Source organism: Belonocnema kinseyi, chromosome 10, assembly GCF_010883055.1.
Source record: "Belonocnema kinseyi isolate 2016_QV_RU_SX_M_011 chromosome 10, B_treatae_v1, whole genome shotgun sequence".
NCBI classification, from domain to species: domain Eukaryota; kingdom Metazoa; phylum Arthropoda; class Insecta; order Hymenoptera; family Cynipidae; genus Belonocnema; species Belonocnema kinseyi.
The window spans coordinates 948,727-960,521 of record NC_046666.1 but is presented as its reverse complement, the minus strand read 5'-3'; the positions used below and the strand labels follow the sequence as shown (position 1 = coordinate 960,521).

General features: G+C 20.9%; 1 protein-coding gene across 2 annotated transcripts in view; it reads left to right on the top strand.

Annotated features, from left to right (window-relative positions):
• LOC117181471 (DDB1- and CUL4-associated factor 12) overlaps positions 1-11,795 on the top strand; it is a 251,124-nt gene that overhangs the window by 7,360 nt on the left and 231,969 nt on the right. For both annotated transcript variants that reach the window (XM_033374162.1, XM_033374163.1), the window contains exon 3: positions 11,245-11,475. In XM_033374162.1, the coding sequence (XP_033230053.1) occupies positions 11,245-11,475 (231 nt within the window). The remainder of the gene's footprint in view (positions 1-11,244; positions 11,476-11,795) is intronic.

Below are 11,795 nucleotides of genomic sequence, written 5' to 3'. Positions count from 1 at the left end.
TTTTTTAAAAATTCGTCTATTTTGGTAGAAAATTCATCTTATTAGTTTCAAAATTCAAATAACTGGTTGAAAATTATGTAATTTGTTAAAAATTTGACAATTCTGGTAGAAAATACATCTGATTGATTCAAAATTCATCGTTTTGGTGGAAAATTCTTTTGAAACTTCAAATATTTGGTTGAAAATTGATTTACTTTTTTAAAAATTCGTCTATTTTGGTAGAAAATTCATCTTTTTGTTTGAAAATTCAAATCTTTAGTTGAAAATTCAAATATTTGGTCGAAAATTGATTTACTTTTTTAAAAATTCGTCTATTTTGGTAGACAATTCATCTTATTAGTATGAAAATTCATCTATTTGTTTGAAAATGCAAATATTTGGTTGAAAATTATGTAATTTGTTAAAAATTTGACAATTTTGGTAGAAAATTCATCTGAATTGATTTAAAATTCATCTTTTTGGTGGAAAATTCTTTTGAAACTTCAAATATTTGGTTGAAAATTGATTTACTTTTTTTAAAATTCGTCTATTTTGGTCGAAAATTCATCTTTTTGTTTGAAAATTCAAATATTTGGTTGAAAATTGATTTACTTTGTTAAAAATTCGTCTAGTTTGGTAGAACATTCATCTTATTATTTTGAAAATTCATCTTTTTGTTTGAAAATGCAAATATTTGGTTGAAAATTATGTAATTTGTTAAAAATTTTACAATTTTGGTAGAAAATTCATCTGATTGATTCAAAATTCATCTTTTTGGTGGAAAATTCCTTTAAAACTTCAAATATTTGGTTGAAAATTGATTTACTTTGTTAAAAATTCGTCTATTTTAGTAGAAAATTCATCTTTTTGTCTGAAAATTCAAATCTTTGGTTGAAAATTATGTAATTTGTTAAAAATTTGACAATTTTGGTAGAAAATTCATCTTTTTGGTGGAAAATTCCCTTAAAAATTCAAATACTTGGTTGAAAATTGTTTTACTTTTTTAAAAATTCGTCTAATTTGGTAGAAAATTCATCTTATTAGTTTCAAAATTCAAATAACTGGTTGAAAATTACGTAATTTGTTAAAAATTTGACAATTTTGATAGAAAATTCATCTTTTTGGTGGAAAATTCCCTTAAAAATTCAAATACTTGGTTGAAAATTGATTTAAATTTTTAAAAATTCGTCTAATTTGGTAGAAAATTCATCTTATTAGTTTCAAAATTCAAATAACTGGTTGAAAATTACGTAATTTGTGAAAAATTTGACAATTTTGGTAGAAAATTCATCTTTTTGGTGGAAAATTCCCTTAAAAATTCAAATACTTGGTTGAAAATTGATTTACTTTTTTAAAAATTCGTCTATTTTGGTAGAAAATTCATCTTATTAGTTTGAAAATTCGTCTTTTTGTTTGAAAATGCAAATATTTGGTTGAAAATTATGTAATTTGTTAAAAATTTGACAATTTTGGTAGAAAATTCATCTGATTGATTCAAAATTCATCTTTTTGGTGGAAAATTATTTTGAAACTTCAAATATTTGGTTGAAAATTGATTTACTTTTTTAAAAAATCGTCTATTTTGGTAGACAATTCATCTTATTAGTTTGAAAATTCATCTTTTCGTTTGAAAATTCAAATATTTGTTTGAAAATTGATTTACTTTGTTAAAAATTCGTCTATTTTGGTAGAAAATTCATCTTATTAGTTTGAAAATTCATCTTTTTGTTTGAAAATGCAAATATTTGGTTGAAAATTATGTAATTTGTTAAAAATTTGACAATTTTGGTAGAAAATTCATCTGATTGATTCAAAATTTATCTTTTTGGTGGAAAATTCCTTTAAAACTTCAAATATTTGGTTGAAAATTTAATCTTTTAATTTGAAAATTCAATTACTACATTTAAAGATCCATAATTTAAGTTTAATATTATTCTTTATTATTTAAAATTTAACAATTCTAATTGATGATTCCTCATTTTAGTGAAAAATACTTCAGTATAATTTCTTTAACTGAAAATGTAACTATTCCATTTTTGGTTGAAAATTGATCTTTTGTAATTCAAAATCCAACTATTTGTTTGAAAATATGTCTTTTTTAGTTCGAAATTAAACTATTTTGTGGAAAATTCATGTATTTTGTCTAAAAATATTTTTTTTTTCTAATAGAAAATTAATGCTCTTTTTCGAAAATTCATTATTTTCGTTAAAAATTCAAATATTCATAATTTTATTTGTAAATTTATCATTTTGGTTGAAAATTGAACTAATTCAGTTTAATATTCCATCATTTTAGTTGAAAATTCATATTTTTGGTTTAAAATTCGTCTATTTCTGTTAAAGAATCATCATTATAGTTGAAAATAATGAAAATTCATCACTTTAATTGAAAATTTAAGTATTATGTTGAAAATTAATTTTTTTAAATTAAAAATTTAACAATTACATTTATGGTTAAAAATGGATCTTTTTTAGTTTTAAATTAAACTATTTCGTTAAAAATTCATGCATTTTGTTGAAAAATCTTTTGTTTGTTTTCAGTAGAAAATTAATCTTGTTTGAAAATTAAACTTTTTTCGTTGAAAATAAAACAACTTGGTTGGAATTTAAACTCTTTTGTTAAAATATTTTCATATTCCAGATTCTTTTTTGACAATTATGTCAATCTTTGAAACCCGTTTTAAATATTCTCTTAAAGTAAATTTTTTCAAATGAAAAATTATTTTCAATTTTCACAGGAATCGTAAGAAAATATTTTTATTCTTTTAGAGCTTTTCACAATTCTTTTGCAATTGTTATTTATACATCAAAATTTCAAGTAAATTAAAAAAAAATTTTCAGGATTTCCGAAAATTTGTAGGAAAAATTCAATTAATTTTAAAAGATATTTAGAAGTTCTGAAAAAATGTCAAAAATAATTTGAAATTTGAACAAATTTAAAACAACTTCTGTATTTGTCAAGGTTTTGAAATAAAATTTTGAATAAAATTTTGAACTTTAAATTTAGAAGTGTTAGTTAAAAAAATTTCACTTTGTCAATTTTTTATGTTTCTAGCTGAAAATTCTTTAAAATACTGATATAATTATAAACTGTTTTTAACACAAAAATAGCTTCATAATAATACTTGATAATACTATTAATTTGATATTTATTAATCAAGAAAAATAACATTTTTTGAATATATAGCAATATTTTACTTTTCATTTAAGACAAGTAAATTTAAACCAAATAATTAAAAGTAAACAATTTGAAACTAAATTGTTTGGCGTAGAAAGATTTGAATTGTTAAAATTTCAAAGAGCTTTTAAAATTTCAACCTTACAATTTTAATTGTTCTATTTAAAAAATTTTATTTTGTAGATGAAATTGTTGAATTTTATGATATAAATAACAGTTGAACATTTATTATTTGTAGAAAAAAATGTTAAATTATTTTAAATAATTTAAACGAAGTGTGTGTATCGACGAGATTCGGCTATTCGTACCGAAATTTCGGTGCTTGTCAATTTTGAAACAAATAGTTGAACTTTCAACTAAAATATCAATATTTAACAAAAAATAAAATAGTTAAATTTTCAGTTAAAAAATTAATTTTGAACAAAAAAAATCGAATTTTTAACTACTTACTGGAATTTGCAACCAAAACAGATTAATTTTTAACTAAATACTTGAATTTCAAACTAGACTAATAAATGTTTAAACAATAATTGTATTAATTGCTATTTCAACAAAAATGATTTCAATCGAAATAAAAACAGTTAAATTCAACCCAAAAACTCGGTTTTCTCACAAAATACGTTAATTTTCGGAACAAATAGTTGAATTTTCAGCTAAAAAGTATCATTTTTCGTGTTAAAATACAAATTTTGAAGAAAAAATGAAATAGTTAAATTTTCATATTTAATTAAAAAACAGTTGTATTTTTACAGAAAAAGCGAATTTTTAACAAAATACGTGAATTTCGAAGCAAATGTTTGAATTTTTAACTAGAAAGTATCAATTTTCATGTTGAAATATGAATTTTTAACAAAAAATGAGATAATTTAATTTTTAGTTTAAAAAATTATTTTTTAACCAAAAAATCGAATTGTCAACTGATTACTGGAATATTTAATCAAAAAAAGATTAATTTTTGATTAATTAATTTAATTTTTAAATAAAATAATTAAGCCTAAGTTCAAATAAATTTTACATATCTGCAGATTTCAAATACAAAATTGAGAAGCTTTTCAAGAATTGTGAAAGGCTTCAAAAGAATAAAAAAATATTCTCTAAGGTTCCTAGGAAAATTTAAACAGATTTTTCATTTTTAATAATTCTTTCAAAAGAATGTTTAAAAAGATTTCCAAAATTTTAAAAATATAATCTGGAATATTTTTAATTATTATTTTTTTAATTCCCAGGATTTTCTAAAAATTGTAGGAAAAATTCGATTGATTTTAAATATATTTATCTAATTTTTACTACAATTTTTAGAAAATCCTGGAAATTAAAAAAAAAAAATTACTTTAAAATGTTCCAGATTCTCGTTTGATAATTTTGGAAATCTTTTCAAATATTCTTTTAAAATAATTATCCAAAATGAAAAATCATTTTCAATTTTCCTAGGAATCTAAAAAAATGTTTTTATTCTGTTGCACCGAAATTTCGGTACGAATAGCCGAATTTTTTCGGTACACATACCTCGTTTAAATTATTTGAAATCATTTCAAGTTTTTAACCAATTTTTTATATTTTCAAAACTTGCAATGATACAAATTTTTTTCTGCACATAATAAGCAGGATTTTCTAAAAATTGTAAGAAAATTTGAATAATTTAAAATGAATTTAGAAGTTCTTAAACAATTTCAAAAATAATTTTAAATTTGAAATAATTTATAATAACTTCTAGATGCCTCAAGATTTGAAATTATTTCAACTGTTTGATTGAAAATTGACATTTTTTACTTAAAAATTCAACTATTTGTTTGAAAATTTATGTACTTTGTGAAAATTCCTCTTTTTTATAGAAAATTTATCTTTATAATTGAAAATTCCCCTTTTTCATAAAAATGTCAACTATCCCAGTTAAATATTCATCATTTTAAACGAAGCGTGTTAACATTTTTTCAGAACTTCTTAATATATTTTAAAATTAATTGGAATTTTCCTACAATTTCTGAAATTCCTGCAAATTAAAACAATAATCCTTAAAATCTTTCATAATTTTTCAGAGTGAAAAATCATTTTCAATTTTTCTAAGAATCTTAAGACAATTTTTTATTTTTTTGAAGTTTTTCACAATTCTTAAAAAAATGCTAAATTTTTTTTGAAATCTGCAAAAATCTACACTTTGTTTTAAATTCGGCTGTAAATATTTAAAATTATTTCAATTTCTAAATTTAATTCGAATCTTTTTAGAACTTCTAAATATCTCTTAAATTGATTTCAAATTCATTTTTTTTTAATTTGCAGGATTTTCTTAAAATTATAGAAAAAATTCAATTCATTTTGAAATATATTTAAAAGTTCCGAAAAAAAATTCAAAAATTATTTTGAATTTGGAAAAATTTAAAGCCACTTCTAGATTTGTCAAGATTTTGAAATAAAATTTGCAAGCTTTTGAATGATGCCTAGACTATTTAAAATAATTTAACTTCTAATTTAAGAACTGTTAAGTTAAAAAAATTATTTTTCAATTTTAAATGTTTCCAGTCTAAAATTACTTAAAATAATATAATTTTGAAAATTTTTAAAGTTCATTGCTTGATTCTATAATTTAGACTATTGAAAGTGTTAAAGTGGATTTATATTTTTGGAACTTAATCTGAATCTTGGAGCTCTATAATTTATAAAAAGTTCTAAATTTTGCAGTTTATTTGCAATTCATTTAACATTGTTTAATTGAAAAGTATTATTATTTTTATTAGTATTTTTATAGAAAATTAATCTTTATGATTGAAAATTCTCCTTTTTCATAAAAATGTCAACTATCCCAGTTAAATATTCATCATTTTAGTTTAAAATTCATCAGTTTGGTTAAAATAAATATTTTTTAATAGAAAATTCAACTATATTGTTAAAGATACACGTATTTTGTTTTAAGCAATTTTTTTTCATGGAAAATAATCTTTTTCTTTTAAAGTTAATATTTTCGTCTCAAAATTCATCTTTTTGGTTGAAAATTCAAGTGTTCCAGTTAAATATTTATCATTTTAGTTGAAAATTTATTTTTTAGATTGGAAATCAAATTACTTTGTTGAATTTTACGCTCTTATTAAAATTTATTTTAACTTTTTAATCATTTAAAATTATTTTTTAGTTGAAAATTTGTCTTTTTTGGTAGAAACCGATGTTCTTGGTTGAAAATTCAGCTTCTTGGTCAAAATTATATTATTTCGTTTAAATATTCATTATCTTCGTTGAAAATTGATCTTTCTGGTTTGAAATTCAACTATTCTAGTCAAAGATTTATAATTTTAGATGAAATTTAATCACTTTTTTTGAAAAATGTTTGAAAAATGAATATTCCCTAATATTAAGTAAAAACTCATCACATAGAACATTCATTTTTTGACTCAAAATAAAATTATTTAATTTTTTGTTAAAAAATTATCTTGTCCAGTTGAAAATTCATCTTTTTGGTATAAATTTGAATTATTTTACTTGAATATTCATCTGTTTTGTTTAACACTAATTTTTTTAACTTAAAATTTAATTATTTAAGTTTTGTTTGGCAATTTATCTTTTTTTTTCAGTAAAAATTATTTTTTTAGTTTGAAAATTCAATTGTTTCAGTTAAAGATTCATCATTTTGATTAAAAATTCATGAGTTAGGTTCAAAATTAATTATATTAACTAAAAATGTAACTATTCCATTTTCGGTTGAAGGCTGATTCTTTTTACTTCAAAATTCAACTATTTGGTTGAAAAAAATTTTAAAAAATATTATAACTGATGTTATTTCAAATAAAAAATATTTTGTATGAAAAATGTTAAAATCCACAAAAAAACATTAGTTTTAATCTTATTTTTTTCAATTGAATTTTTTCTGGCCGTCCGCTTCTTACCAAATTTTGAAAAATGATTCCATTTCAATAAATGATGGCTTTTTCCGGAAAAACATTCTCTACAAATCTACTGTTTCCAATTTTGAAAGTAAATTTTTCTGTAGCTGAAATTGTTCTTACACCTTTGTTTTAAATCTTCTTTAAACAAATAATTATATTTTAAGACTATTCAATTATTTTTTTAAATTGGAAACAGGAGACTTGTAGAGAATGTTTTTCCGGAAAAATTAAGCCGTCATTTATTAAAATGTAATCATTTTTCAAAAATTGGTAAGAGGCGACGGATAGAAAAAATTGCATTGCAAAAAATATGGTTAAAATTAATATTTTTGTTTCGTAAATTTTAACATTTTTTTATAAAAAAAACTTTGTTTTTATAAATGACATCAATCAGAATATTTTGATTCTTAAAATCATAGAAAAACTTGTTGTTTGAAAATGTATCTTTATGGTTAAAAATTCAAGTATTTCAATTAAATATTCATCATTTTAGTTGAAAATGTATCTTTTTGGTTTAAAATTCAACTATTCCAACTAGTTTTTCTAATAGAATGTTTAACTTTTCCATTTTTGTTTAAAATTGATATTTTTAGTGGAAAATTCAAGTATTCGTTTTAAAATTCCTTTCTTTTAACATTTTTACTCTGTTGTGGATGTTTTGAATGAACGTGATAAGTTAAAATAAATTTTTGAGTTTTGCGACAAATATGAAAATTTTATTTTTAGTTCGCCGGGAAAATTAGAAAAATTGACCGAGAAAATCCGTGAAATTACTGGAAATTAGAAATCAACCGCTGAATCGCCACCCTCGAAAAAATTAAAGGACTTTGAGAGCTTCGATTTGTAGTTAAATTTATTCTTTGATCAGGAATTTTACAACATTTTTAAAATAAAAATGTTTTCCAACTTTGATTTCAACCGTTTTTTAAATAATTTGTTAAATTGTAATTTTTATAAATTATCATATCATTTAGTTTAGAATGCTTAATTCTATTTTATTAAATTTCCATTTTAGATTTTTAATTTTTAAGCATATATTTTAATTTAAAGAATTTTAAAATGCAGTTTTAAAGGCTGAAAAAAAAATTAAAGATTAGAAGTTTTTAAAATCGAAGATTTTTTTTATAAAAACAGGATGGCTGCCGGACCGGGAAACCGGGAATTTTACGAATTTTCAGAAGAAAAATCTGCCCTAGTTTGATTTTCACGGTTTTTTAAATAAATAAAGTGAAGTTTTGAAGATTTAAATAATTAACTGTAAATTTAAATAAATTATTTTTAAAATGGATCTGTACTTTAAGTATAGAAATCTGAACAATAATTGATTTGACCAAACAATTCTAGATCCGTTCAAAATTTGAGAATTTCCAGATTGTAACTCTTTCAATCCGAAAGTCTTGATAAGAATTGAAATTAAAATATCATTTTTTCCGATCATTTTATTTTTAAATACAAATTTTCATGATTTATCAATAATATATTTTTAATTCAGAGTTTCCGGTCTTCCTTTATATTATTATTTTATATTAAATTTAATAAATCAATTTATTAATATATTATTTATATTAGTTTTTTTCATCCATTAAAAAATGTAAACGTTCGTTTTAATATTTTCAACTTAAAAATAAATCCATAATAATATAGTCATAATTAAAGTTTTTTATTAAATTAAAAATATTTTGAGCCTTAATTATTTAATTTTTATCCCATTTAATTAATAAGTATTTAATATTTAGCAATATTTCACTGTTGATTCAAGACGAGTAAATTGAAACCAAATATTAAAAAAAAAAAAACAATTTGAAAGTGAATTGTTTTACATAGAAAGCTTTGAATTTTTAGATTTTCGAAGAACTTCAACTTTTAGCGTTATAATTTTAATTGGTTTATTTTTCAAGTGTTTACTTTATAAGTGAAATTGTTAAATTTTGACGCATAAATAACAATTGAACATTTATTATTTCTAGAAAAAAAGTTTGAGTAGTTTTAAGAGATATGTAGAAGTTTTGTAAAGATTCAAAATTAATTAAAAACTTGAAATTATTTCAAGTAATTTAAACAAAGTATGTTAACATTTATTCAGAACTTCCAAATATGTTTTAAAATTAATCGAAATTATCGTAAAATTTTTGAAAATCCTGCAAATTAAAAAAATTGCTTAAAATCTTACATGTTCTTCTTTAATCATTTTTTAAATTTCTTTAAATCTTCTTAAACTTTCTGTTACAATAATTTTTCAAAGTAAAAAATTATTTTCAATTTTCTCTAGAATCTTACGAAAAATTTTCTTAATAATTCTTAAAAAAATTCTAAATTTTTTGTTTGAAATCTGCAAAAATCGACATTTTATTTTAAATTCGTATTTGAAATTATTTCAAGTTCTAAATTTAATTCGAATCTTATTAAAACTTCTAAATAACTCTTAAAATTACTCTAATATTTTTACAAATAAGATGTGTTCTATTGTTATTTATAAATTAATTTTTTTTCAATTTGCAGGATTTTCTAAAAGTTGTAGAAAAAATTCAATTAATTTTGAAATATATTTAAAAGTACCGAAAAAAAATTCAAAATTTATTTTAAATTTGGAAAAATTTTAAACTACTTCTAGATTTCTCAAAATTTTGAAATAAAATTTTAAAGCTTTTATTAAATTTCAAATATGAGTCTAAATTATTTAATTTTCATCCCATTTAATTTGAAATTTCTGAATGTAGAAAAATAATAAGTATTAAATATTTAGCAATATTTGACTGTTAATTTAATATGAGTAAATTAAGGCCAAATATTTAAAAGAAAACAATTTGAAACTGAATTGTTTTACATAAAGCTTTGAATTTTTAGATTTTTGAAGAACTTTTAAACTTTTAGCGTTATAATTTTAATTGGTCTATTTTTTAAGTGTTTACTTTATAAATGAAATTGTTAAATTTTGACGCATAAATAATAATTGAACATTTATTATTTGTAGAAAAAAAGTTTGAGTAGTTTTAAGAGATATGTAAAAGTTTTGAAAAGATTAAAAATTAATTAAAAACTTAAATTATTTCAAGTAATTTAAACGAAGCATGTTAACATTTTTTCAGAACTTCTTAATATATTTTAAAATTAATCGGAATTTTCCTACAATTTCTGAAATTCCTACAAATTAAAAAAAAAATCTTTAAAATCTTCCTTAATTTTTCAGAGTGAAAAATCATTTTCAATTTTTCTAAGAATCTTAAGACAATTTTTTATTTTTTTGAAGTCTTTCACAATTCTTAAAAAAATGCTAAATTTTTTTTTTTTTTTTTGAAATCTGCAAAAATCTACACTTTGTTTTAAATTCGGCTGTAAATATTTAAAATTATTTCAATTTCTAAATTTAATTCGAATCTTTTTAAAACTTCTAAATATCTCTTAAAATTACTCTAATATTTTTACAAATAATAAGTATTCTATTATTATTTATAAAGTCAAATAAATTTTGTTGTTGTTATTTGCAGGATTTTCTAAAAGTTGTAGAAAAAATTCAATTAATTTTGGAATATATTTAAAAGTTCCGAAAAAAAATTCAAAAATTATTTTGAATTTGGAAAAATTTAAAGCCACTTCTAGATTTGTCAAGATTTTGAAATAAAATTTGCAAGCTTTTGAATGATGCCTAGACTATTTAAAATAATTTAACTTCTAATTAAAGAACTGTTAAGTTAAAAAAATTATTTTTCAATTTTAAATGTTTCTCTTCTAAAATTACTTAAATTAAGATAATTTTGAAAATTTTTAAAGTTCATTGCTTGATTCTATAATTTAGACTATTGAAAGTGTTAACGTGGATTTATATTTTTGGAACTTAATCTGAATCTTAGAGCTCTATAATTTATAAAAAGTTCTAAATTTTGCAGTTTATTTGCAATTCATTTAACATTGTTTAATTGAAAAGTATTAGTACCTTCCATTTGGTACGTGTAAACTTTTGAGCATTTGAATACACAATTTTTTGAATTGAGAAACTTTTAAACTTCAATTTTAAAAGTTTATAATTCAAGAGTTTTACTTTGATTGCTTCAATTTGTTCTTTATTACTTTATATGGAAAAATGTTTAGAATATAGTTTGATTTTTAAAATTTCAATGTCCCTGAAAAATGTTTGTGAACCGGGAATTTTTTTCTCCGATTAAAACGGCCACTCTGAATTATTCATCGTAAATGCTGAAAGGATGAAATTATTTGCAGAACACTATTGGCAACTGGAGCAAGAAACAGCAACGAAATCGCAATTTACAGATTACCTACCCTAGATCCTGTTTGTGTTGGAGAAGGTGGACATAGAGATTGGGTCTTCGACATGTGCTGGTTGGATGACGAATTCTTAATTTCTGGGTCAAAGGACACGAAGATGGCTTTATGGCGAATCGACAGCGAGTGGGCCAATCCCCCCAAAAAAGCAGACATACCCTCTCATAGGTAAATATATCAACCTGGAAAACTTTGGATTGTCAGGGAATTTTTTTACGTCTGGAAAAACCTGGAAATTTCAGGGATTTTTCTTTTTTAAGCGAGGGAAATTTTTGAGAGCTTGCTTCATTTTTTTAGTTACAATATTAAGTTAAAAAAAAAAAAACGATTCTTAATTTTTAAAAGTAGCTTTATATTACTGTATTCAACTATTTCGTTGAAAATTCGTTTTTTGTTGTTTGAAATCAATTTTATTAATTGAAAATTTGTTATTTTTGTTTGAATTCCATTGTTTTTTATTAACAAAATTTTTTATCCAGTTTGAAATA